Consider the following 27,908-nt stretch of genomic DNA (forward strand, 5'->3'; position numbering starts at 1 on the left):
GGCGTGCAGTACAAGTGACTTGACATTGGGTTTTTTTGGAGACACGAGCCATCGTTCGGCTTTGCTTTTTAATGCCGCTCCCAGTTTACTGTCAAACTAAACATAAAACAAAGAGAGTTACATGGTGTATTTAAACTACATACCTTTGCCTTGAAATCCATTGAGCTGGCAAATAATACAAAATGTCATAGCCCGCCATCTCCACAAGAACTACAGAAAGCATTGTGGTTGCATCATGCTTTGAGGCTGTTTTTCTTCACTTGGAACTGGGGCCATAGACAAGGTGGAAGGAATTAACTGTTCCAAATACCAGTTAGCGTTACCAGAAAACCTTCAAAGCAATTAAAAAAAAAAATAATAAATAAAAAAGCCATCGAAAACAGCAGAACTTTATTTGGTGTCAGGAAGAGGCACTTGAAATTGTGGCAGGTGTGTACTGACACCTGTTTCGTCTGTGTTTGAATGTGATTACAGTACTATTTGTGAACACCGGCACATCTCATTTATAAGAGGGTGTGTACACTTGTGCAACCACCTTATTTCAGGCATTTAATGGCTAATAGCTCATATTAAAGTGGAAGTCAACCCCAATTTTCTTTACAATATTATGTTCTATGTAGCCCCACTAGTCTAAACACGGCATTCTGATTTATCATTCTTAATATTACATTCGTGGAATATCAGTTAAGCAGTAAAAAAAAACACCCATTTTTGTTCATGTCAGGTGTCGGCCATTTTGACACTTTCTGTCCACTGAAAATGACATCAGAGTTGCTCAGGTAACAACCAGTCATGGCTCAGTTTCAGAAAACAGTTGAGCCGTCATTGGTCATTACCTGAGCAATTGTGATGTCATTCTCAGTCAACAAAAATTGACAAAATGGCCGCCCCTGAGATGGATAAAAACCAGTGGATTTTGCTGCTTAACTCATATTCCACAAACACAATATCTGTGTTTAGACTAGTGGAGTCACAAAGAACATATTGTCAATAACATTTTGGGGGTAGACTTCCCTTTTACCGGTGGAACAATGTTTCATATTATTTATTATTTCAACAGGGATATGTATTTTTTACTCTAGCTGCATATCTGAGACTAGATTATTAAAATTTTGACTAATAAGGTAATTGACACTTGTAATGTAGTGACAGAAAAAAAAATCAAAATGTTGAATCTCTCAAACCCTGGTGACAGTCCAACAACAAAAAAGGACTCCGACACTAAAAGGTTTATGAGACAAGTTTATTTGTACATGTTAATTTCATAGTTGAATCACTGTTCTGTATTAAATATACACAAAATCATGCTTAGGGGTACCTAAGCCCAACTCTCACGAGACATGACATGTAATAAGGTCCAATAATAAAATAGTCAAAAATGCAGCTTTTTAGATAATAGTGCCCATGCTTGATTGATTGTGTCTTGAAATTAATGTAGAGGACAGTGGGGCCTTGAGATACGAGTGACCCAACTTCCAAGTTTTTCAAGATATGAATAGCCACTTGACAGATTTTTTTTGCATTGACTTGCGAGCAGAAATTTGAGGTACTATGGTGACAGTAAACTCAACACACTTCGTAACAAGAAGCAGTTTGGCAGATAGTAAACAATACTTCAAAAAGATGCTTCTAGCTGTTACTTGCCACTCCCGGTTGAATTTTACTCCCAAATTAAACACAAAACAATGATAAGGTAAACCTTGTGTATTTAAAACAACCACATTGCTTTGCTGTAAATCCGCTTAGCTTAATGCTAACAAACGCATAGTAGGGCTAACCAGTAGCATCTATATGCTGGCATTTTAACACATTAAGCGGCAGATATTTGAACACAAAATGTGGAGTGACACTCCGACAGACAATAACAAACCTCGCGGGCATATCTATTCTTTTTCCTCTGAGAAAAATGACGAGCATTACTGAAGCTTAGTGAGTCACTACAGGTGTGAAACATTCTTTTTATGTGAGCCATAATGAATTATTCCTGTCTAATTCTTTACATTCAAGATTTTTTTTTTATAATAGTGCTACATTATAGTGCTTTATTTCTTATTGGAAAACATAAACAATTGTTTTTTGGGCAGGCTGTAATTGTTTACAGTAAACCCCCCTCCATCGCAGGTTTTGCGGTCCCACTATTTTGTGGATTTGTTTCAATATACAGTTAACTGGATTTTGGTCTGACTCGCGGATTTCACTTATTGCGTGAGAATGTAACCTCTGCGATGGAGGAGGATTACTCTAATGGCATTTCCATTTGTTTCAAAGGGGAAACATTATTTTAGATAGGATTGTTTTGACTTGAGCGTCTGGCCACTGAACAAACTGAACTTGTGTCTCAGGGCACCACTCGTGATTCTTCGTTGCGCAGAATGTTCTGTTACCCGAGTGACACCATAACAAAGGAATGAAACATGATTGCTAATGGAGACAGTTTTTTTTTCTTTTCTGGCATTTTGCTCAGGCACAGTTGCCCTCTTGTGTTTGTCCAACATCCTGCATCTGGAACACACTTCCCCATGCTGGCCACCCACCAGTGCTTGGCCGAGAGATGCCGTATTTTCAAAATATCACATGTCACTGACAAATGATATCTTTCTAGTCCAGAGAGACCCGGGGTATTAGCATCTGCACGGCATGCATCAGGCGTCAACACCGCCTCATCAGCAAACGCGTTTTCTTCACTTGTCATTGGTGAGAGTTTTGAAGCTGGTGTAGAAGGTGCTGACCAGCGTGGCTTCGTCGTGTGTAGAGTCCTTGGGGAAGGAGCGCCCCTGGCACACCGGCATGAGGAGCCTACGAGGAAGCGGACCACTGAAGAAGAGGTAGATGAGAGGGTTGGCGCAGCTGTTGAGACTGGCCAGCAACATCAGGATGGTGAACGTGGCAGCTGCAGCGACAACAGGTCACAACATTAGGTACACGTTACTGGTACAATTTAGTAAGATTGGAACTATATTAAAAATTAAAACTCTACAAAGACAGTCTCAGTTTTTTGCCCGACAATATTGCCGAGGTAATAATGTAACCGACCCATTATGTATTATTGTGGTTGTATTTTGCAGTGGCTTCGCCTCATTTGACTTGAGTTTGATTACAGTGGTGGCTTCAGATATGAATGAGCTGCCTTATAAGATTTTTGTGTGGCTGTTTTTTTTTTTTTTCCCCTCTTGAATTGAAATACAAACACTTTATGGAGGCAGTGGCAGATACAACTTGTAAACATTCTTAAAAAAAGAGGCTTCAAGTTGTTTATTGTCACTTTGAGTTTAATTTCGTGTCAAACTAAACAAAAGAAGTCACTACGCATTGTGTGCATGTGTACCATATAGCTTAGCCTTTAACCCGATACTGGGAATAACATTTCAGAGGTGGGAAAATGTTCTCTATTGATATGACCCATTTTAGTATTGACAGCACTAAAATTGTAAAAACAACAACAAAAATAAAGTAAGTCGATTCTTAATTAACATGTCCAAAGGGGTAGGGGTTTCCGTTAATTACATTGTGCAACACGTTCAAATGGCTTTTATCACTCGACCTTAATCTAACACATGTCCCCTCCTCGCTTGCCGTACTGTCCAGCGGGCATACAAAACACACACACACATATATATATATATATATATATATATATATATATATATATATATATATATATATATATATATATATATATAGTATATAGTATATAGTATATCAATACAAAATTCTTTGTTTATCTTCATAAATCCGTGCCTCACCGTGGGGCCACAGAGCTCTAAAATGCACGGTAATATCCCACTTTTTTGTATTTCATGTTGTTTTATTGTGTCTTATTTCATTTTGTTTTATTTGGAGTGGCACTTACTTTCTTTGGGTGCATTGGGGTCCCAGGCGGACCACAGCTGGACGGTGAAGAAAGGGGACCAGCACACCACGTAGGCGAGTACAATGACCACAGTCATCTTGAGGGTCTTCACCCTGGCTTTGGACATGCCGGCAGCTCCGCTGGATCTGGGGGGCAGCGGGCCGGCCAGCCCACGCCGCGCCTTCCGGCGCAGGTTCTGCTGGATGGCCCTGCAGATGCGCACTTGGCAGAAGACGAGCGTGATGACAGGCACCACGAAGATGACCGCGGTGGTCCACGTGATGTAAGTCTTGAGCCCCCACGGCTGGACGAACTTGGCCCAGCAGTCGAACACGCCGGGCGACACCTCCACCCGGGAGAAGATGAATACCTGGGGCAGGCTGCCCACCAGAGACACCACCCACGCCGCGCACACGGCTGCGCTCATGCGCCTGTGCGTCCGCTGGAACTTGACCATGGGGTTGCACACCGCCTGGTACCGGTCCACCGTCATGGCCACGATCATGTAGGTGGACGAGAACATGCCCAGAACCTGCAGGTACTTCACCAGTCGGCACACCAGGTCCGGCCCGACGAACCTGTCCGTGATGTCCCACATGAGCTGCGGGCACACCTGGAAGAAAGTGACCACCAGGTCGGCCAGCGCCAGGTGGAAGACGAACACGCGCATCCGGCTCATGTGCTTGCGTTGCCGCCACAGGACCAGCAGAAGGACGCCGTTCAGAACGGCCGCGCTGGAGAAGATAATGGCCAGCAGCGTGATCTCCACCCTGGCCAGGGTCTCGTCTCTTGGATCCGCCTGCTCGCTGTGGTTGATTGCCAGTGACATCATCTGCCCGACGTGCAGGTATGTGACCAAATGCTCAGCTTGCACGCAAATATTCAGAAAGCCGAATCCGCTGTTGTAAAAAGTAGCTGAACGAGTAGACTGAGGCTGCTTTTGCACCACTACTCAAGTAGTTAGAGGTGCGGAGTGGGAGTGAGCAGCAGACTGGAATCGTCAAGTGTGTGCGCGTGTGTTAGTGCGCACCACTGACTTATGCGATGCTGACACAAGGGTGGAGCTTCCACTATTAGCAACACATTCAAAATAACGTCAGTATTTTTTATTTTACAAAAGCAACCGACCAGTTTTCTGCTGTTTGCACATTTAACTTAGCTGATATACAATGGATACTGTATGTGAGAAACAGTTCATTTAAACATCTAATAAAGCCAACTTGATAATTAAAGTTTACTTGGTTTAGGTGTTGCAGAGTTTAAATGACATTTAAAGTTGGATCAACAGATACATAAAATGATAGAGACACAGCCAAAGAGACAGACAGATATAGCGGATCTAAAAACTATACAACCCTGTTAAATGCCAGGTTTTTGTGATATAAAAAATGACACCAACATATGTCTTTTCCACCATGTGTTTTGGCGAATGAAGGAAAACATATTTTTTTTTACAGAGAGAAAGTAAAATAAACAAAATAAAAGTTTGCGCACCCTCTTATAACTGGACATGTGGCTGTATTCAGAATTAGCCAATCAAATTCAAACTCATGGTAATGAAATCAGAGTCACTTAAAGTGCATTTGTGGCTGTGCAGGTGAATTCCGATTTTCACATTTGTGACATGTACCTGATTTTTTTTCACGCAATATGAACAGTACAATTCATTCTTTTTCCAAATCCAGCCAAGACCTGTTTAGTATGTGGATATAAATCAGATATGCATCAGATGCGACTCCAGTTTGGACGCTCAAGTCGCGCTCATCTGAAAAGGCGGAAATCAACGTTCAACAAAACAGACAGGGGACTGGTCAGTTCAAGCAAAAAAAAAAATCCTTGAATTTTCCACCATGTGATATCGTGTTTTGGACGCGTTCCATTCACAATAGAAGTCACATTTGTGTTTTGTAATGTGAACGACTACAGAAGCACATCAGATTTAACGAACAAAAAATGATTGTGAATGTAGTCTGATTAACCTCAAATAAAGTTAAGCTTGTTCTAGTGGGCTTTTCCTGACATTTTTTGGCATTGTACAAGAAGCCTGAACGTTTTATGCTAACACTGACTGCTATATAAAACTGTTCATAATAATTCCCTTCACCGTGACTAACGCCACTGTTCCAGCAGCAGCACTGAAGCAAAAAAAAATCCTTGAATTTTCCACCATGTGATATCGTGTTTTGGACGCGTTCCATTCACAATAGAAGTCACATTTGTGTTTTGTAATGTGAACGACTACAGAAGCGCATCAGATTTAACGAACAAAAAATGATTGTGAATGTAGTCTGATTAACCTCAAATAAAGTTAAGCTTGTTCTAGTGGGCTTTTCCTGACAGTTTTTGGCACTGCACAAGAAGCCTGAACGTTTTATGCTAACACTGACTGCTATATAAAACTGTTCATAATAATTCCCTTCACCGTGACTAAGGCCACTGTTCCAGCAGCAGCACTAAAGCACATGCATTTGGGAGATTTTAAGAGTGCTTTTGCTCTTTGTAAGATGAGGCTTCCATCTTGCCACCCTACCCTATTGCCTGGACTTAAGAAGAAGATGGGAGTCGTATTAAACCTAATACATACCAGAAATTCCTGCAGTTCCTTCAGTGTTGCTATCGGTCTCTCTGCGGCCCCCCTGACCAGATTCCTTCTTGTCTTTTCATCAATTTTCAGTTCCTGGTGTCGTCACTGTTGTGTCATATTTTCTCCAATTGAAGGTGACTGTCATCACCGTGTTGCATGGCATATTTACTGCCAAACCCGACAAAAGCCTGGAAATTGAACAGGGGTGTGTAGACTTTTTTTTCTGTATTGTAGTTACAGACAGACAGATGCATACAGACATAAACATTCACATGCATCCACATTCAGAACTATATGGGCGCCCCATGGGCTCTTCCTTGGTGGTTGAGAAGGTGTACTTGTGTATATATTTTTGGTCTGTGGAGGATGTTGAATGAGCCACGTTACAAGTCGTTTCACACGTCCTTCGATTGAACTATTTTCGGTGCCAGCTTCAGGCCATGAATCATCCTTCTGAAACGCAGCCGCTAATTTGGTGTTTTGATGTCGGTGACGTGAGCGTTACCTCAGGCCTGGGTTTAAAATCTCACACGGTATTGTCAACCGGGCTGAGATAAGGCTGGATGATTCACAACATCCCCATACACATCACACCTCTTTGTGTGAGGTGTTCAAAGTCAAGTTAGGTTGTGCAGACTGTTTCACTAATATCATTTAATTCAATTATTCGTGCAGCACCTTGTCCTGTTCTGACATTCACAATCACACATTTAGACAGTTGGACTTGACTTGGGGAAACTGAAGTACCTAGATAAAATGACTTCCAACCAGTACGCCACAGGATACTGCATGCTGCAAAAGATCATTAGGTGTGCTGCGGTAAATGTATTTAGTAATTACAACAAATAATATATCTTTGTTCTTCTACCTATGCCAGTAAAAGCACTGTGACAGGCAGAATGATTAAATGCTCTTTTCCACTAGATGGCAATTAACCTAGGTATCCACTTTTTTAGGAGATTTTTGTTTGGTGGTGCGCCTTGATTTTCTCATGTAAAATATGTGCCTTGGCTCAATAATTAAAATTAATGAATATATTGCCCACTTTATCACCCACAAATGTCTGTAAGCCTTAAATTGCTTTCACTATTGCTGACTCCGTTTTTGTTTACTCACAGATTGTCTTTAAAAAAATATATGCTTAATTTTAACGAACAAGGTACACATTATTATTTGCCTAATAGCATATTTGGCTGAGTCTTATCGTCACCCTCTTAAAATAATGGCCTAAGTCATGCGGCTAAAGGTTTATAAAGTGAGATAAATTCAACTAAGAAGTGGGGAAAAGTTGGTTTTGGTAAATTATTTTTATATTAAAAATATATATTTATATATTAATATATAATATAATATAACCAATTCAAAGTGTCCCCCGCCTACTGCCCGAAGACAGTGGATGGATAATATAATATAATATACACCTTTTTTTAAAAAATATAATTTTTTCATAAATGTGGTTACATGATAGCGGATACAGTGATGTCACCACCCACTTGCCCAATCATATGGGAGATAGGGGTGGGCGAGACGGGATATTTTGGAGTCGATCCGATACCGATACAATGTAAAAGCCTGTAAAAAAAAGAGCGAAATATCGATCCCAGGACAATAGGACCACCCGGTTCAATCCTTGCGTGGTATCGATAATATCGATATTTGGATCGATTCGTCCCCTAATGGAAGAAAATGACTAGTGTCACGTGACTTCTAACCGGATATGTGAAACTTGTAAACATACAAGTTGAGGCGGAAAGCGGAAAGCGTTATTTGTTTTGTCGTGTTTATGTTTTTTGTTTTAAATGGTACAAGTTAGTAGCTGTGCTTATGGAACAGACGATTTTTGGTCCCGTTTGTGTTTAGAGTGTAGTTAGCATTTGCTAGACGCGGCTGGCCGGAGTCCGGAAACAAGTTAGCATTAGCGCTAATTGGTGAACAGCCCCGATGTCGCAAGATGGAGACGCGTCTCTGCCCCTGGTCCGCTCCCTACACACTCGCATCCCCATGAGTCTTGTGTTCTGTAACCGCAGTCCCCGAGTGGTCCAGCCACTGTGGATTGATTTCCGTGGGGAGCCACGGCCCTACAACGACTTGCAGCCCAGAACAGGACGAATAATGAACACCTATGTCGGTAAGGTAACCCTTGCCTTGCACAAAGTGAAAGTGTTAGATTGAGGTGACTGACTGTGAAATAGCTAATTTTCAGTTCATCCCGCAGCACATCTGATGACTGTTGCGGCATAGTGGTTAGGAATCACTGTTGTAGTCTTAGGATATTGTTGACGTGTGTTTGTGAACGTGACCCCCTCCCAGGCCACCCTTGGATGTTCAAAGATGTAGAGAGTGATGACCTGTTGAGGGTGAACGGCAAAGAGCTCTTCTTGCCTGCTCTGGCAGATGGTGGAAGTGCTGCATTTGTAAATATTACTCTGCCAGGTACGTTTACGAGCACACAGACACACACACTGTTGCCTACATGAGTCCGCTTGTAAGAACTAGGGCTTGGGTACCATTTACTTACATTTACATTTATTTATTTAATTGGTACCAGTGCCTAAACTGCCTGTATTAATAATTAAAACTGATGAACTAAGAAAGAAAATACAGACACTGAAATTCACAGGTTTGTAACAGACTTCCATAACATACATCTATTTTTATTGTGTTTTACATACAAATTATTTTATATTTGTTGTCCTTTGTGAATTAAATTCTCAAAATAATGTTATGTCACTATCATGACAAAATGTTGCAAGTATTACAAAAAATTACAAATCTGAGTTTAAGATTTGATTTGAAGGCCATATCGCCTAACCCAATATTAGAAAATGATTACAGTTTCAAGCATGTCCAGTCTTTAACTTGCATGTGTACACAGTTTACAGCCTCAAGGAGCGAGCCCTCCAGGTGATCCGACGGCTGGTACGACCGGAGGACTATGGAAGTTTGGAAATAGCGCGGTGCCTCATCGAGGAGCTGGAAGACCCGCCCAGTTTGTTGAAAAGTCTACGGCGCTTGAATCAACGTGTAGAGCGCCATCTACTTGACAGAATCCAAGGCCAGGGGGAGTGATTAAGATCACTCCCGGACTTAAAGACTGTAGCTCAGCAACAAGCCAAGCAGATAAAAGACTGAACGTTTCCTTTTCATTATTGGATCGTTTGAACAGGTGTTACAGAAACTGTCACCTTTCGTTACGGCAAAAGATACTACTAAACTAATCTGTTGCTGCTTGTCAGCTTCATTTCCTCTCGGTAAGAGGAATGTGGGCTGTATGAGATAAAATGTCTTCTGTGAAGCTGCATTTTTTTTATTTTTATTGGCCCATTAAATATGGGCAACCCATTGCCTTCATGACAAATGATGTGCTTCTCCAGTAGGATCTTCTGAAAGATGATTATGCACGTCCTGGTTCTAACGTCAACTCGTGCCATCAATAGCAAGATGATCGTCAAAAGGGGAGTTTTCAGCGCCCAAAGACACATGCTGTCCTCCTTTAACCAGAAGAGAGAAAAAGTTCTATAGAATGGACCTCCACTATTCGTAAGTGGGAATAAACAGCCAAGAAGCATTTTCCATGCAAATTTGGGTTGGGGGGGGGGAATCGTCCAATAAGTGAATCTGCGCGTGGTGAACCGCAAGTATGCTATACTTTCAAAAGTCGTCCCATAGGAAGGAAAAGTTTTAAGTGATATTTTTAACAATTGTAATTGTTTTGCCTTATTAACTCATTCACTGCCATTAAGGAATATTTTTCCAATTTTTTCAAACATTAGGGTAAAAGAGGGTCTGAAAATGTCTGTCAGTGAATGAGTTAATGCTATGCTAATGTTACGTCAGAAAATACATTCCATTTGCAATACTATGTTTGTCATGACCCTTGTCCTGGTTTTTATCAGTGGTAACCCGCTGTGGTGCCATCAAATAAAACATGAAAAAGCCAAAGAAAGAACAAGTTACGGACTTTAGATATGCTCACTTAGCTGAAGTCTCGCAAGATTTGTTTGTGTGACATTTGATATTTTCTTTTCGGGTTCAGGGTTATGTTCTTTCAATTTAAAATTTACACTGTATTGATGTCTGTAACTGGTGAGTATTTAAATATATGACTTCTTTTGTTTACAGTTACAGTCTGTTCATGCGTGGCCGTGAGAGAAATGAAATTGAGTTACATTCTTATTTAAATCAAATACGGAGGTCAGTCTTACGGTTTTATCTAACGAGCATTATAAGGCGCAGTTTTTTTTACAAGCTGGATTGTGTACTCACTGTAGTGCACCCAGAAAGTCTTAACCACTTTCCCTTTCTCGCGTTTTATGCTAGTCTTCTTCCAAAATGTAATAAAGTCATGTTTTGTGGTCCAATCAGAGCCCAGACTTGAATCTGATTTAAACTTCTCAGGAGAGAACTGAAAACGGCTGTGCACCACCCTCATTAGCAAACCTGATGGAGCTTCAAAGGTGCTGCAAAGAGGAATGGGCAATACTGACTAAAGATAGGTGTGCCAAACTTACGGCATCATGATAAAACACGTTAGATTTCTGCCAAAGGTACATGAGATTTGTTAGTTTTTTATTTAATTTCAAATGCCGGTAATTAGAAAAATATATACAGGTATATATTTTTTTTCACATTGTCATTATGATGACGTCGAATTTTGAGGGGAAAATGAATTTGATACATTTTGGGTTACAGTTATAACAGTTGATATAAAAAGTCTACACACCCCTGTTCAAATCTGAGGATTTTGTGATATGGAAATGAAACAAAAAGAAATTAATTTCTAAACTTTTTCCACCGTTAATGTGATAACCTGTACAAATGAGGGTAAGTGAAAATTAACTGAGATGTTGTTGGACAAGTAACTAGGATAGAACTGTCTGTTCAGAATTAACCAATCACATTCAACGTCATGTTACATAAGAGTCAACCTACATGTCACCATTTAAAGCCTCCAATTAACCCCAAATACGTCTGCGCTGTTCTAATAGTCTTTTCGTGACATTTTAACTTAGAAAAAGCCTGAAGGTTTTGAGCTGATTTCTAATTCCAACGGTTCACAATTCCTTCCACCAGTTCCAGATGAAGAAAAACAGCCCCAAAATATGATGCCATCAACCACCATACTTTACGATACAATACAACTGTAGGCATCGCGTTCATTCGTGATGAGTGGTGTTGAGTTTGCACCAAACATACCATTTGGAATTCTTTCCAATTTTGGATTCATTGGATCATAATAAAATCTAATGTTTGGCTCCAAATCACTCCATGTATTTTATGATTATAAAGAACAACGGCAGGGGGTAAAAATCGTTACTTTTATAGGTAGTGTGAAAGGGGCTTGTGTAAACAAACAATTAACGCCAGGGTGGTGCAGTGGGCAGCTTTCTACTGCTTTGGGAGCAGTTGAGTAAATTGCAATGCTTAGCCATTGTAGGAAAGAAATGCAGGGGCTCGTTTACTCCACCTTGCCATATGCTGAAGCCGGCGGCCAGGATTGAACCGAGGGCCCTCTGATCAGCCAAACTTGAATGCAATCTGTTATGTGATGCTGTTAGACCTCTCCTTTTTGGGCTTTCTCAGAGCCTCCTTCCAACATTCCCAAAATGTTAGGTTCATTCAAGACTAAATTGCGCACAGGTATGAGTGCTAATTGCCTATATTCATCCCACCATTAGCTGTCGACTTTACCCCAAATCAGCTGAGATGGACTCAGCCCAGTCTGGAAAAAGCACTATAAAAAATGGATGAATGGGATGTCGAAATCTCACATTACAGTGCACTTGAGTTTGCAAGGGTAGTGTTGAAAATAGTGTTGCTAGACAACTCAGTAACACAACCCATTTCTCTTTGAGGGCGAGTGGGCTCAGTGCAGAAACAGCAGGCTATATGCAGGCCGGACAAAAGCCCCAAATCTGCAACTTGAGTCATTTCAGGCGAGCACAGTAAGTCTGCGGTCACTTGTCTGGAGGTGTCATGCATTGCATTCTTCTGTTGCTCTTATCTAACTAATATCGTCATCATGCTTTCCCCAGCATGACGTTTTGGTCAAGGAATGATCCTGTCGCGTTTCCCCGTCTCCAGACTGATCACTGGAGCAAGATGAAAACAATGGTAATATTGATGTCTTGTCAACACCGGTGGTACGGACTAATGCTATATCCACCTATAGGTACCGCTGTATTATGCATCATTTCCATCTTCCTTTTTGAAAGACACAGGTATGTCAAATATTATATGGATCAGTGTTTCCCAACCTTTCATTTATTTCCAAGTGCGCCAAAATCACCCCCCCCCCCAAAAAAACAATTAAATCCATGAATAGGTGAATCCGCGCATGCCGAATCGCGAGTATGCGGGGGTCCACTGTAGTGTGTATCCAGAATTATGTATTTAAATTGTTTTTTGTTCATAGGTGCTGTAAACGGCACCGCCAGTGGCATGTTCCCATCTTTGAATTGGAAGGAAACATACAGTGGGTCAGAGCAATTTTGACACTGTTTTGTTATCGTCGTCTCCATGGCAGTTTTATGTCCCGTGTTCTTTCCTGCAGGGGAGAGTTGTAAAACACGTGCAAGCTCCCTCCCGCATCAAAACATGCCGCAGTATCGGAATGTATTCAACGAACGTGCCAGGAGAGGCTTCTGCTACTGGCCGGTGGAAAAAAAAGACACCTCATGTGAGCCTTGGTCTGACCTCCTTCTGCAGCATATCACCTATATCGTAAATTCCATTCATGGCCACACATTCACACGCGCTTGTTAGATGGAAGCATGGCAGCCATGTGCTTATTTTTTTCACAGCAAACCTAAAGGCGCTTCGTTTTTAAATATCACAATAAGGCCTTCACTAATGACGTAGGCCAAGGATGGGCAACTGGCGACCACCGACTGACCACACTCTGAGTGGCCCCTTGATTAATTATAAAAAAATATATATATTTTTGACAATCTTTTTTTTTCTATTCATTTATTTTTAACAAACCCAAATAATTACTCCAAAAATGCTGATAAGCATTCATGTTAAGAAAATACAGAAAAAAAACATCTGAACTTGCAAATCTGAGGGTACCAAACCGCGAGTATGCTTGGATCGACTTTAGTTTTAAGTTGCAATATCACTATTCACCACTAGATGGCAGACATTGCTTGGATGCACTTATGCCGGGAGTTTTAAGTTGTAATATCACCATTCACCACTAGATGGAATCGATGGCTTAGATGCACTTACACCTGGTCTTTTACTACAACATGAGTAGCCCTAATATTTTTTTTGTGGCTTTGGAATGATTTGCAGGACAAATGGTACCTTAATAAAATTAAAATTTGGAGTGAATTGATTTTTGTGAGCCCTTTGAACTGGAAAAAAAATCACAGTATGGTTTGCTTCAAACGCTTTGTTGTTGGGTTAGCAAAGTGGAACTTTTATACATGAATTAAGAAATGTATTATGAAACATAAGGGCACATATTTTGCATGTATGCAAGTATTTTGTCCATGTTTAAAATGGCATTTTTGTCATACATCTGGTTAGGAAGTGAGTGCCCCTGAGCAGCACTGATAAAAAAAATTGTGGACCCCTGCCGCATTTAAATTGCCCATCCCTGACATAGACTTTGAGATGACTGTGTTGGCATGCAGTAATCTGCATCAATGTCTAGTCTATGATATCCATTAGGGATTATTTTTGTAAATTAGATGTTGTTTGAAATGATGATGATAGTTTTATAACATCAATATTTCTTCACTTACAGATAAAGGATATAGCCTCGGTGCCCACAAGACAGTTCTGGGATTACCCAAAGTCTGAGAGGATTTTAATTTCCCAATCCTGTGCCTTGTATTTAATGAGTTTCATAAAAAAAATTTCATGCACGGTAAAACCAACTTTTTTTTTTTTCTTTAACCGCTGCAGTTGTTAGAAATTCTAATGTCGCACAATTCATCCATCCGGCCTTTTCTTGTGAAGCTTTTTCTTATTAGGTGTGGCTGACTTTTTGGAACAACCTGGTCTGGTCAATCACAGAGCAAATAAACCATTCACACTCACATTCCCACCTATGGACGAGTCTCCAGTTAACCTAACATGAACGTTTTTGAAATGTGGGAGGAGGCCAGAGTACAGAAAATGCAAACTCCACACAGGAAGTCTGGAGCCAGTCAAACCCTGGACCCCTCAACTGTGAAGCAGACATGCTAACCCACGACATCGCCTTGAACCATCGCAAATTTTCAATCACGTGCCGTGTAAGTTGAATGCTGAATGTGTTTTTGGGCATTTTAAGGCCACACTTACATTTGCCACTAGTTATCATCGCTATTGTGCAGTGTTGTGTTTTGATGCAGGGGTCACCAACTCCAGGGCTCATATACTGCATCTTTTAAACGTTTCTGATTAACTTGATTCAAATGATCATCTTATCAGCAAGCTCTGCAAAAGCCTGATAACGATCCTGATCATTTGGTGGTTATCTTATTTTTGCAGCTATATGACGATAAAGAATGTTAAAATGTTACTTGACAGGGGAAGTCAACCCAAACATATTTTTTTTCAAGAATACTGTATGTTCTATGCAGGCCCAGTAGTCGAAACAAGGCATTTTGATAAATATTGCATTCTTGGAATATAAGTTAAGCAGCAAAATCCACACCTTTTCTGCCATCTCAGGGGTCGGCCATATTGTAACATCTGTCGACTGAAAATGACATCACAGTTGCTCAGGGCTCAGCTAACGACCAATCACGGCTCACCTGTTTTATGAATAATGATGGGATTGGTTCTTACCTGAGCCCTGCGCAACTGTGATGTCATTTTCAGTCGACAGAAATGACAGCATGGCTGCCCCCTGAGATGGCTAAAAAGGGGTGGATTTTGCTGTTTAACTCGAATTCCACAAAAGCAATATTAATTAAAATGCCGTGTTTCAACTAGTGGGCCTGCATAGAACATATCCTGGAAAAAAATATGTTTGGGTTGCTTTCCCCTGTAAAGAAATAAAACAGTTAATAAAGCTTTCACGATGGCAACAGTTTGACCCTGCAATGGATTATTTCCATTTCCAACATTTACAAAGAGAAAACTATTCTTAGGATATAAACAAAATCAGAGTTCAAGTACTGCATTGTTTGACGTTAGAGGCACCACTCTATTTTATGTATTTCAAATTGATTAGTTTTTGGTTTACATGAATGGGTACAATGCATACAAGCTTAAAGCTATATCTCAGTAAATTAGAATAACACAGATAACACAGATTTTTAATATTTTTCCCCTCTCTTGTAAGATAAGTTACTCAACACGTTCAGTGCATACATACTATTGCTTTATGTTATGTCCGTTTTTTGTAGTAAGTTTTATTTAGAGTGGATCGTCATTTTATGATGAGTTCCATTACTACGGTGACTTTTCAATTCATATTCATGTGATAACTTTAGGAGGATTAAATATATATATATTTTTTATTTTTTTAAAAATAATGTCAGATTAGACATGTTTGTCTCCTTTTGAGGACAAAACTACCACAGACCAAAATAAATGATACAAAAAAATAATGTCAGCTACTGTTTCTATTGAAATGCATTTATATTTAGAAAGATTTTAATTAAATCAAACCAATAAGAAAGTTGCATTCCTATTCATGTACATTTATATTGCAAATGTCTCTTTCAAACTGAAAATTTTCCTTGTGGACATCATTTATAGGAACCCCCCCCTTTTTTTTTTTAAAATTAATTACGTTCCACCAAACTGCTCGCACCTGTTCTCTGGATCAAATCTCGCGAGGTGAGACCAACGCACAATTTTGTCTCCATCTAGCGTTACAAAATGCTATAGCCAAATAAAACATTGTCAAGTTACTTTATCGTCCCTAAAAAGCCCCCCAAGATTTCTCGTGGGTGCTGATGCACTGAAACGGAGTGGACACAGATTATCAGAAATCTACTGATATTTCTACCTTTTTTCCCAACGGAGAGAAGGTAAATTTCGTCGATATTGGAAAAAAAACGTTTTTTTAACGCACACGTTCACTTTCATGTGAGTACCTACTGAATTTACAACTATTAACGTATGTTTATTTTTTTGTTTTCTTTTTTCATGTTTGTCTTTAGAGTGTACAGGTAGCTCGGCAAAACATGGCTAATGCTGAGCTAGCTGGTTCGCCAGGATGATGTGATCCTTACCTGGATGTTTCTCTAGTGCTTCTAAGCAAGTTTTTTGTGGGTCTAAGATTGCCACAGTAAAAAAAAAAAAAATCATTCATTATTCATCTTCTTCTTACGTTTAACTGCCAACCGAATTGTAAACTTTTAAGCTTAATACTTGGTGGACTCTACGTTTAAGTGTTATTTAAGGGCACTGCATCATCATAGTAATAACTCTTTCGCTCAAATATTTTGCCGGTTTGTAACAATGTAAACAAAATAATAAAAAATACAAACCAAAACCACACGAAATTGTTTTGTTAAATTCATACGTTATTTTTTTATGCTTGTGACTGGTGTGTGCTTGTTTAGTTGTTTTCTACAGATCACAAATTCATATTATGGGTGAAATTGAACCCACGGTATGTATTTATCTGTCTGTCTGTCCATCTATCTATCTGGGTTATCCAGCATGGACAGCAACAGGAAGAAGGTGGTTTTGAAGATATCAAAGCTTCAAACAATTGTCTCCCCAACTCCATGTGGCCGTCAAAGAGTCGCAACACCCTCGCCTGGCAAAGTGTTGCCTAAAGCAGATTTGCCCCTCAGCGACTCACCGGGACCAGTCGGCTTTGGCGAGCTGTGTCTGAACACCCCCAAGAGGAAAGCCGAGGCGCCCCCTTATGCCATTGCCTCTCAAAGCAAAGCTGAGCTCAGGAAGCGCACCAGGAAGTATTTTGAAACATTCACACCCCAGGTGAATTTGTGCACTGTGCAGCCCGATGAATAAATGTGTTTATTATACAATACATTTCACAATAACAGACAATGGAACATGGAAGATGAGTAGATGTGCTGTGTATGATGTCACATGGGAATCCCATGAAAAAGATTGTATTGTTTTTTTCTCACAGGAGGACACCAATCAGCAGGAGTCTGCACAGAGCGACGTATCCCCTCTTCCCTCTCACGTTTTCAACAAGAAAAAGGACAGGACGCCAGAGGAAGGCTTGAAGGCAGTCTACAAGATGGCATTATCTGCAGTTATGGACAGCAGGGGATTGATGAGCACGCCTCCAAAAATTAGGACTGACAGCGGCTGCCTGTCTTTGCCCCCTGCAAGCCCCGATGTGAATACTTATGAACACAGTGAGGCCTCACTCACATCTGATGGCTGCAGGTCGCCACGGCTGAAGAAGATCAGCGAAAATCAGTGCTCAACTGTTGTGGTTTCAGTTGGCCAAAAAGATGATGCAATGCCTCAAGTGAGTGAAAGGGTAACACTAAGTCCCAGCTAATCAATATCCATCATCTATACCGCTTTTCCTCACAAGGGTAGCGTGGGTGCTGGAGCCTATCCCAGCTGTCGTCGGGTAGTAGGCGGGGCACACCGTGAATTGGCTAGCCAATCAATAGAAACGGATTATTTTTATTGTCCTATATATGAGCACAATCCAATAGATTGGTTAGAAAATCTTTTAGTGTCATTTCCGACTTTTGTGTTTTACGTTTTACAGGCCACTATTGAGAAACGTCTGCCTCACATTTCTGAGGTATCTGTGTATCAGCTTTGATGCCACCTCTGAAGACAAAATATTTGCAGGACAACTGTTGGTTTTGATCTCTTTGATGTTCATAAATGACAGCGAAAAAGAAAGCGGCTTTTATTGGGAGTGTAAAAAGGGGACTTTGTAAACAAACAATTAACAACACGGTGGTGCAGAGGGCACTGTTCTACTGCTTTGGGAGCAGTTGAGTAAATTGGTTGCTCAAGGGCACCTCTGCCACTGCAGGAAGGGAACACAGCGACTCATTACTATTTTTATTCCACAGGCCCATATGCTGGAGCCTGTTGATCGGTTGAACTATAATACAGTGAAAGTTTGAATACAGTCTGTTAAGCCTCTGAAATAGGAATAATCAATCAATCGCGTTAGCTAAAAAAAACCAAAACGTTATGTGTACAGACACTTATAACGCATTGTATTAAATCCAATCCAATTTCATTTGTTTAAAGGGTAAGTCAGGTCAAAACATTTCTTTAAAATATGTTCTATTAGTCACTAGTATATACTAAACACAGTATTCACTAGTCTAAACACAGTATTCTGATTAATATTGTGTTTGAAGAATCGGAATTAAGAAAATGATACACAAACCCCTCGACCACGATAAGGTGACAGTGCAGGGCGCGGACAATAATTAACCACATTTACAATTTCATATGCACCTGTGGATGAAGTAAGTGAAGCTTTTTATGAGGCCATGCGCATGTCCGGTTGCGTTCGAGTGAATGAGAGGGAGTCTCGTCTTTCAGTATACAGCATATAAGATATGTTAAAGTGATATTCATTATATTTTCAATATTGCTGTCTTTTAGGGTGTTGAGCTGGAAGACGTTTCAAAAGATCCTCATCACTCCCAAAACGTGTCTGCCTCAGAGTCTGAACCTCAAGCTCAGGACATTGACTCTTCAATCCCTCCTCTCGAGTATATTCCCGTTTCCTTGTCTTACTCTACGACTCCTCGCGACGACCCCTCTGACGACTGGAAATGCCCGAGCCCGCCAATGAATTACAGCTTTTGTGCTACATCTGCCTTTTCTTCCCCGGGAGAATGCAGTGTGGTCCTCAAGGATTTAGAGTGGAATGTTCCTGCAAACCCCAAGACTCTAGACTTCTCAGACCCTTTTGCTCTGCCGTTACATCCAAACAGTAGCGAAGTTGCCTCCTCAGCTGCACGCAGACAGTCATACGCTGGCTCTTCCATCCATTCCCCCCGTCACTCATTTCAACATGATAGGGCGCCTAATCCAAGACTGTCCGTGGGTGAACCTCAACCCCTTTGGTCGAGTTACCCCCACAGCGCCCGTGGCTTCATAGACACGCATTGCCATCTTGACATGCTGTACGCAAAACTGCGCTTCCGTGGCTCCTTCGGCCGTTTCCGAAGTGTCTACCGCGGCAGCTTTCCGACAGAGTTTCAAGGCTGCATTGCGGATTTTTGCAACCCATGGCTCATGTCAAAAGAAGCCCTGTGGGAGGGCCTTCTGGATGACGACATGGTCTGGGGTGCTTTTGGGTGTCACCCACACTTTGCTCATGAGTACTCGGGTGTCCAGGAACGCAGCATTCTGAAAGCCATGGGGCATCCAAAAGCCGTGGCGTTTGGCGAGATGGGCTTGGACTACTCCCATAAAAACTCCACATGTATCCGCAAGCAAAAAGAGGTAGGGTCAGAATTACTGAACCGGAATCGGAACTGAATGACGCTTCAGTGTCCTCACGGTTGTTTGTCTCGATGCGCAGGTGTTTGAGCGGCAGCTGCAATTGGCTGTGACCATGAACAAGCCTCTGCTCATCCACTGCAGGGATGCGGATGATGATCTGATAGCAATCTTGAAGAAGTGCGTCCCCAGAGATTACAAAATTCACAGGTGGGTATTCACATGCTCTTGTTGCCTCTTGACATTGTACAACCTTCTTCAGGGGTGTCCAAAGTCCAGTCCAGGGGCTGTTGGAATATGTCACACTACTTAAATTACAAATGAAAATGCAAAAAGAAAATGTTTTACATCAAAAGAAATCACATTTTTACATGTAAAATATTACTGAAAATTTGTCATACCTTTTTTTTTTTTTAAACTTAAAATTGGGGGTAAAAATAATAGTCAGCCTCCGCTGTTTGCGAGCGATAGGGACCTGATTCAATAAAAATAATACAGCAAAGAATACTGTATTTAGAACCTCCAAACTAGATGCAGGGTGACTTTTTTATCATTGCAGTGTTTTGGTAGATGTGCAATGTCCAATCACTTGGTGTGGAGCAAAGATTTGCTAACTGCAATTTTTTCGTGATGATCCACTTCAGCTGCGTTCGGCTGCATCACTTGGTGTGCGGTGCACCTAATACTACCCAAAATTCAGGTTTTAGATAGCTTCCCCCCCCCCCCCTTTAAATATGTACAACTACCTAGCATATGTTGACTTCCAGAATATATTGAATTGTTAGCTTGCTGCATAAACACAAGCGCAAGTAGCCCTTAACTACACCCTTAACTATATCAATACAATCAACGCAATCCTAATCTTCTTTTTTGAATCTGTATGTTTTGATTTATTTTGGATTGTAGGCACTGTTTTACAAACAGCTATCCGGTGATCGAACCCTTCCTCGAAGCGTTCCCTAACCTGTATGTGGGCTTCACAGCCGTGATCACGTATTCCAGTGCCATGGAGGCCCGAGATGCTGTCCGCAAAGTCCCTCTAGACCGCATTTTGTTGGAGACAGATGCACCGTATTTCCTGCCAAGAATGGTATGAAATGTAAACAGTGCTCCAGTGTGTTTAATGACAAACTAAGCATCATCAACAGTATTTCGTCATTCCTCATAAATGTTCAAGTGTGTTCCAAGATACTTGAACTTCATTAAATGCTCCTTCAGCCTTAAAACAGTACAATTATTTCAAACGGTGACCAAATGTGTAAAACAAAATTGAGTTGTGGCTCTTTTGTTATTTGCGGAATTAGGCAGGTCATATTGTGTTAATCCACACTAAAGTTTTCATCCTTGCCGTCAGACATACTGTCGAGGAAAGAACATTCTCTTTGATTTCCATTCAGCTATTGAGTTTTTTAATTTTTTTTATTTTATTTTTTTAACCTAAGTCCTTTATCCAACACCCCTAATGTGTTGCCTACACTTTTGTTGTTACTCTGCAGCAGAGGTCACGCTCTTAAATTTCTTATTCTATTCCGACAGGTGAAGAAAGACCGCTGCAAATTTTCCCATCCGGGACTGGGCATCCATACTTTGCAGGAGCTGAGTCTGCTTAAGGGCGAAGACATGCCCACCGTGCTCGGCACCATCCGAAACAACACCACTCAGCTTTACGGCATCTGAGTGAGAGCGATAATGGCGTAGAATGTTAGAAAAGCTAGCTTCGTTGAAGCTGGTTTATTTTTGGCTCCTCACGAACATGATATGTATCTCGATTTATATATATATGCAGTGCAGTATACATTTGTGTGCATTCTGCCGCATTATAAGAAGTTATCTTTTATTGTTGGGGTCTTATTGGATTAACATGCATTATTTTTGCCGTGGTTTGAAAGCTTTCCAAATAAATGAAATAGTGCAATTGCTGCAGTTCTGTTTTTGAAGCAGCGATGCCCACAAGGAAACACAGCAATACAGTACAGGAACATAGATGTGGAAGTGGACATATAAGCAAAACATTTACAAGGCACATCATTGATTGGGGGAATGAAGTACTGCAGCTCTGAAGGACAAGCACATTTCCACTTAAATGTTTATCTTGAGTGCTTTTTATTTTGAGCAGGCAAGGTCTTGAAGAGACGTTGACAGCTCTGACTCATGGCAAACAGGTAGGGGTGTGCTGTTCCAATGTTTCTCCATAAATATAATCCCAAGATGTAGGTCAAAGCACACTTTGTTCCGGATGCAGCAAATGTGCCCAATGCATGCGGCAACACATCCATTTGTGCTTTGATTTGTCTGACCATCTTGCTGCAGGCTAAATGATGGTTTTGCAGCTTTGCTAGATGTTTTCTGTTTGTTTTGAAGCATCATGGGAAAATATATTTTTATCCATCACACAACATGCGAGCAACTTGCTATGGCGGCCCCTCACTGAAAAGGACTAAACCAAAAGTCAAAACAAATGTGAAAGACATCTCCATTGCATGTAGATGTGAAAGTGTGAAGTGCAGTGGAATGGAAAGAGACAAATTACATGAAATAAAGATGTGTTAAAAGTGTATCAGTATTCTAATTCAGAAGTGAGCAAAGAATGGTCAGCGGGCCACATAAGGTTCACTCCAGTCTTTCCTGTAATATTTGTTGCATTAATTTAGGTGCACCCCTTTAATTGATATATTTAATGGTAGTGCCTTTTTTCTTCATTTATATCACTAATTGCTAATTGCTAAGTAATCTATTGTAAATAATGAAACACAAAAATAGTAAAATACAGTTTTTACATTTTGATGATTCCAATTTTATTGTAAATACAATATAATAATGACCATACATTGTTTTAATTTGTTTAATTTAGTATAAAATACAAAATAAAATTTTTGACGTTGTAATTACAAATGATACAAGAGAGAATATATTCTTTTACTATTAAACTATTTTACATATACATTCAAATTTATCTTTTTAACCGAACTTAAGAATTATCTTTAAAATCAGTCTAAAATCATCAAAATGTAATTTCTAGTCGTGTAGCAGGATTAAAAACACAAGTGCAGTTACAAAGTGAGGCCACGAGTTGGCGGTATTGCAACATTTACAAGCTAGCAAACCTGTCGAAGAAGGTTAGAGGAGGTAGGTGTACTTTACGACAAATGTCTCCAAATTTGATGGAGAAAAGATTTTAAAATGGACAAAAAGAAGAGACCTTTTGACGTGACTGCATCTTCGGTAAGTTGCACTTTTAGTAAGCCAACTATCGACATCGCGTGACGTTAAATGTCGCGAGAAAACTAGCTAACTTTAGCCAACATGCTAGTTTTCTAGCATTAAGCTACGTTTATTTACGTAGCTTCACATATCGTTTTAAGTAGATTCTTCAACACGTCTGGTTTCTTATAGCTGGTGGACCTTAAGGCTGAGCTGTACAGAAAGCAGGAGCAATTCAAACAGCAAAGACTTGGCCAAGAAAGTGCTGGCACTGGACATAAACCAAAACCCAAAGTTAAGGTACGTTAAATGTTATTTGTAATTTGTCCATGTGTAACCTAGCTGTCTACTCAAGTTTCTGATGTATCCACTGTGTAGAAACCAAATGTATGGGTTAAGCAAAACTCTGGCGTTTCGGCAAGAGCTGAGAAAGATGCAGAACAGCTGGCTGAGGAGCAGAGAACCTTGGATACTGCAAAGTAAGTTGTCAATACTGAACGTCTTTAAATAACACTGTAACTAACACTTTTTGTTATTTATCAGGAGCAAGCTAGAGGAAAAAGCCAAACTCTATGAACAGATGACTAAAGGAAATTTTCCAGGTCAGAAATGAGTGACACGCCACCTCTGTGTGATTTAAAATTTTGCTCTGCTTAAAATTATATTAACCTTGTTGACAGATGAAGAAACAGAGGGGTTGTACCTGGTGGATTTTGCTCAGAAGATTATTGACAAAAGAAGAGAAACACAAACACAGAAGGATGCTGACAGTGAGGAGGAGGAGGAAAGAGCCAGATTGTCCCCTGTTCCTCCTCCTCAGAACCCAGATGAAGAATGGTAATATTCATGTTCGCGTGTTTGATACTGGGATTGACTCCAAATTGTCCTACCTTGTTTGGATGTAGGGTGGATTTTGTGGACGCTTTGGGACGATCGCGAAGGTGTATGAAGAAAGACTTGCCGGATTTTATGAAAATGGACCACGAATTCAAAGGAAATGGGTAATCAAATACAGTTAAAAAATTAAGCAATGGATGGTGAACTGAGCATGTTTGCTCCATGTAGAAAAGTCTCCGCTGACTTGCTGTCAGAGGACATGCGCAGAGAGCTGCAGAGGCAAGAGTGGGAGCGAGAAGAAGAGGAAGCCATGAAGAAGCCTGTTGGACCCGTTCACTACGAGAACATCAGGGCTCAAGGTTAGCTTTTTTTGGGGCTCCACTGAAAACGCAAGTGGAAACAGAAACTTTGCCTTCAGTTTGGTGCTTTTGTGTCATCTCGCAGAGGCTCGAGAGCTTGGCGTGGGCTACTTTGCCTTCTCTCACGATGAGGAGCATCGCAGAAAGCAGAGGGACACTCTGGATATGCTCAGGGACCAGGTGAGCTGCTCATTTGAATACACATTTAGATACATTATTTTTTCATTACATTTTTCCGAATATTATTAACCATATTCATTGACCCAAAAAAAAAAAAACTCACCCCACCTGAAAAATTACAGTGTGTAAATAAATAAGCCCACTATGCTCACCTGAAGAAGTTGACCGTCCTCTTTTTCAGACGACTGACCAGCGGAGCAAGAGAGAGCGACTGAAAGAGAAGAAGAAGGTCATCCTGCAGGCCCGGCTGGCCAAAATAAAGCAGAGGAAGCTGAAGGCCAAGGGGGGTGTTGCAGAGGAAGAGCAGCTTGAGGAAGAGAATGAAGGTTAAAATCCATCACTGTCCGTTCTGGTTTCTTTGTTTCATTTGGTCAAATATCTGCTTGTGTGGTTAAGGTAACTTTGAGGACGTGCCGGAGCCGTCGCCTCCGCCTCAGGATCCACCAGATGTCAGCAGAGTGAAAAAAGTGGAAGTGGAGATTCAGGAAAGACGGGACACCAAACCTGGAGTCCCTCATGTCCGAGAGTGGGACAGAGGCAAAGGTACATTTGTGTATTGCTCTCGTTGCGTTACGGCATCAAAACAAACGTGCCTCCAGCTGTCAGAGGGCGTCAAATATCTGTAGTTATGACACTGGTGAGAGGACTGAAGGCTATAATGCTCTGAAAGTAGATTATCATGATAATACAACTGCAAAGGAGTCATAGAAATCAAATTATGGCGGTAAACAAAATACTATATTAATATACTATATATACTATATAATAATTCAGCAAAAGTATATTACAAAACAAATTCACACCGAGACACAGGATTTTAAAAAAGTCTTTGTCCACATTAAAGCACATTTGTCTTAATCACATTTTGACCATTATGAATCAATGTCAATTTACAATTTACTTAATTGGTCATTGTGTTGCCACCTTCCTTACTTGTGCATCATGTTTAAAGTTTGAGACAAAATTAATGAATATATATTTTTCTCAATCCTCTGTGTGTGTTACGACTCACTATGCACATGCAAGGCGATGTCATGAGTCTTATTCTGATTAAATAAAATAAACTCCCAAGCTCCCGCTGTAAAAAGTACCCCGCTTATTGGCAGGAAAAAAGCTAATTACCAACAGAAACATTCATATAAAAATTATTAGAATCTGTGCGCCCTCATCGACAATTCACCTCACGTGTCTTTTTTTTGTATTAAAGAGTCCATGTTTAGTGAGTGGAAAAGCCGGCGTCAGTCAGAGAGGGATTCAGAGTTTGCGCCTCCCTCCGCATATTTTACCGACCAGAAGCGCCCGAGACCCATAAAGACACAAATACCAGAGAAGAAAAATCCCCAAATGTCCTTCCCGCGGACACAAGGCCCAGGCGGGAGCGCCGAGAGCCAGGACGACGATCGACGCCCTCCCCCGGCAGCCCCCCCCTCACAGCCTCCACCACCGCAAAACCCCCCAGTCCAACCGCAGCCTCTGCCGCCCCAAAATCCCCCAGTCCAGCTACAGCCTCCGCCAACATGTCGCCCTCCAGCTCCCCCCGCCAACCTCCAATACCCCCTTCCTCCTTTTTACCCTCCATTTGCTCCTCCACCCTTTATCTGCTCACCTTACCCATTTCCTCACTTCCCCGCGCACTACCAAAACCAGTATCCCCCTCCTTGTCCGCCCCCGATGCCGAGCCAGTTCCGGCCTCAGGTGCAACCCCAACCCGCTGCACTCAACCAGCCCCAGGTGCCACCCAAACCCACCGAGCCCAGCCAGCCCGAGGCAGCCCCCCAAGCAAAAGAGGCCGAGCAGCCACCTCAAGGCCCCTCTCAAAGTCTGGACGACATGCTGTCCTTCTACAGGAACGCCATCTGATACCTGCGTGTAGAAAAAGGGGGAAAAAAAAGGTAATGACACACATGAGGAGCAACAGTATATCCCTCAAGCATTTTTGGCACACTTTGCCATTGTGAAATATTACACTTCTGTGGTTTAAATATTTAATAAATAGACTGATTTGGTATGATTGTGACTTGGTTCATTCTGGAGAATACTAGTACAGGAAGTCTTCAAGTACGGTCTGTGTGCCACTTTTGGAGGTACACACGCACAGTCCATTGAGAGCTGTGCCTTGACATGCAATTACGACAAAATTGTTGAGCACCACCGCAAATTACTGGTACAATCACAGTTAAGATAGTGTCAATTGAAATTAATAATTCAATCAGAATTTAGCATTGTCATCTTTGTAATGGTAGAATTTTTGTGAAGATGATGCAAGTGTGGAGTTCTTAGGTATGGACCCTGCAATTGACTGGCAACCAGTCTTGGGCTAGTAGCCCAGCTCTTGCCTAAATTGGCTCGGATTGGCTTCAGCTCCGCAACCCTAATGAGGACAAACACCATAGAAAATGGATGGCTGGTGTCAATGATCCTGAGGAGACCACTAAATGCATGACTATGAAACCAACAACCACTAGATGCTGCTGCTATCAAAAAGTTGATTATAGTGTTGCAGTAGTTTAAAAAAAAAGGAGCATTTTCAGTACAGGGAATCGAACTCTTGACTTTCAGTATGACAGGAAATGGATATCATAGTTAATATAACCAGAAGGTGTCTTTGAGAGTTCCTCAAAAAGTTGAGATTTGCCATTGGCCTTCGTCTTCACACTTTTAAGTAAATGTCATGCTGTTAGATATACATATTGCTGAAGCTCCCTCGCTTTTTGGGTGATAAATGATTATCTGCAAGCAGACAGCGAACATGCAAACAGCAAAATATGTGAGTTTGACGACAGGGTGGATAATGATATGGTGGAAATTTTTGGCTAATTTGGCCGTTTTTAATGAGCACATGGTGAGCCGTCACTTGGCAGCATTATTCAGGTAGCAAGCTGACTGCACTGTTCAATAAATATATTTCAAATACGGGACATATTTTTATATCAATTGATATTTCAGTATGACAGAATGGACATGTTAAGTTGGACATCATCAAACAGCACATATAATGTAAATTATGAAGGAAGTATAAATATATGTCCTAGAGCTTTCCCAGGCATCCAGGATTTTTTTTTCTCTACCAGGGGTGAATGGGAGCTGACCCAGTTGTTGATAAATATGTTTTAGCATATCAAATAAAATGCTGGAGGGACTTAACGGGGGACACAGATTTGACGGGGCTCTAGCACCGGTGTAGCGCCATTCCTGAACAACCCACTGTGTCAGCCTCCTCTGAAGACATGCTGGTAGTGATGTCACTGAAAACAAAGCTGTTTCTTAAATGAATAATTACCGGTACCTCATAATGTCAGGGTGGACAGGGATTTCAGGCAAAATGCTCAATATGATTATGAAAAAAGAATATACATCATAAAAAAAAATCCTCATTGTATCAAATTAATTGTTGTGGACAGTAAAACTGAAAAAAAAAATTTTTTTATCATTTCATCACTTATTACACACACACAGTCATAACCAGAGTGAGTGTTTTGGACTTGCCAAAGTCACGTACATCCGATGGGGGGGAAAAAAGTAATATACA

General features: G+C 40.9%; 5 protein-coding genes across 7 annotated transcripts; 4 read left to right on the forward strand and 1 right to left on the reverse strand.

The window, feature by feature from the left end:
• Nucleotides 1-1,393: 1,393 nt before the first annotated feature.
• On the reverse strand, nt 1,394-4,836 carry LOC147141996 (oxytocin receptor B-like). Its single transcript, XM_086040851.1, has 2 exons — nt 3,851-4,836; nt 1,394-2,890 (listed from the first exon to the last, which is right to left on the reverse strand). The coding sequence occupies exons 1-2, from the start codon at nt 4,680-4,682 to the stop codon at nt 2,682-2,684; spliced, it is 1,041 nt and encodes a 346-aa protein (XP_085896977.1). The 5' UTR covers nt 4,683-4,836; the 3' UTR covers nt 1,394-2,681.
• A 3,315-nt stretch (nt 4,837-8,151) lies between these two features.
• Nucleotides 8,152-10,800, forward strand: vhl (von Hippel-Lindau tumor suppressor). Its single transcript, XM_086040762.1, has 3 exons — nt 8,152-8,562; nt 8,745-8,867; nt 9,310-10,800. Exons 1-3 carry the CDS (start codon nt 8,376-8,378, stop codon nt 9,501-9,503), a joined length of 504 nt encoding a protein of 167 aa, XP_085896888.1. The 5' UTR covers nt 8,152-8,375; the 3' UTR covers nt 9,504-10,800.
• Nucleotides 10,801-12,268: 1,468 nt separating this feature from the next.
• LOC147141998 (uncharacterized) lies at nt 12,269-14,243 on the forward strand. The gene is made up of 6 exons (XM_086040321.1): nt 12,269-12,379; nt 12,470-12,548; nt 12,607-12,655; nt 12,850-12,909; nt 12,988-13,113; nt 14,188-14,243. The coding sequence occupies exons 1-6, from the start codon at nt 12,324-12,326 to the stop codon at nt 14,241-14,243; spliced, it is 426 nt and encodes a 141-aa protein (XP_085896447.1). The 5' UTR covers nt 12,269-12,323.
• A 1,951-nt stretch (nt 14,244-16,194) lies between these two features.
• tatdn2 (TatD DNase domain containing 2) lies at nt 16,195-22,357 on the forward strand. Of its 3 annotated transcripts, none has more exons than XM_086041989.1 (7): nt 16,195-16,469; nt 17,048-17,333; nt 17,491-17,841; nt 18,957-19,805; nt 19,885-20,012; nt 20,709-20,892; nt 21,339-22,357. In XM_086041989.1, exons 2-7 carry the CDS (start codon nt 17,049-17,051, stop codon nt 21,477-21,479), a joined length of 1,938 nt encoding a protein of 645 aa, XP_085898115.1. In that variant the 5' UTR covers nt 16,195-16,469; nt 17,048; the 3' UTR covers nt 21,480-22,357. The 3 variants fall into 3 exon arrangements, with proteins under 3 accessions (XP_085898115.1, XP_085898114.1, XP_085898116.1); XM_086041988.1 differs by having other exon boundaries at nt 16,195-16,411; XM_086041990.1 differs by having other exon boundaries at nt 16,195-16,411; nt 20,786-20,892.
• Nucleotides 22,358-22,875: 518 nt separating this feature from the next.
• ccdc174 (coiled-coil domain containing 174) lies at nt 22,876-26,387 on the forward strand. The gene is made up of 11 exons (XM_086040766.1): nt 22,876-23,024; nt 23,196-23,303; nt 23,382-23,482; nt 23,547-23,605; nt 23,684-23,840; nt 23,909-24,004; nt 24,069-24,199; nt 24,285-24,379; nt 24,561-24,705; nt 24,776-24,922; nt 25,587-26,387. The coding sequence occupies exons 1-11, from the start codon at nt 22,983-22,985 to the stop codon at nt 26,237-26,239; spliced, it is 1,734 nt and encodes a 577-aa protein (XP_085896892.1). The 5' UTR covers nt 22,876-22,982; the 3' UTR covers nt 26,240-26,387.
• Nucleotides 26,388-27,908: the final 1,521 nt, after the last annotated feature.

Source organism: Filicampus tigris, chromosome 9 (assembly GCF_054856515.1).
Source record: "Filicampus tigris isolate MCC_2025a chromosome 9, RoL_Ftig_1.0, whole genome shotgun sequence".
NCBI lineage: Eukaryota > Metazoa > Chordata > Actinopteri > Syngnathiformes > Syngnathidae > Filicampus > Filicampus tigris.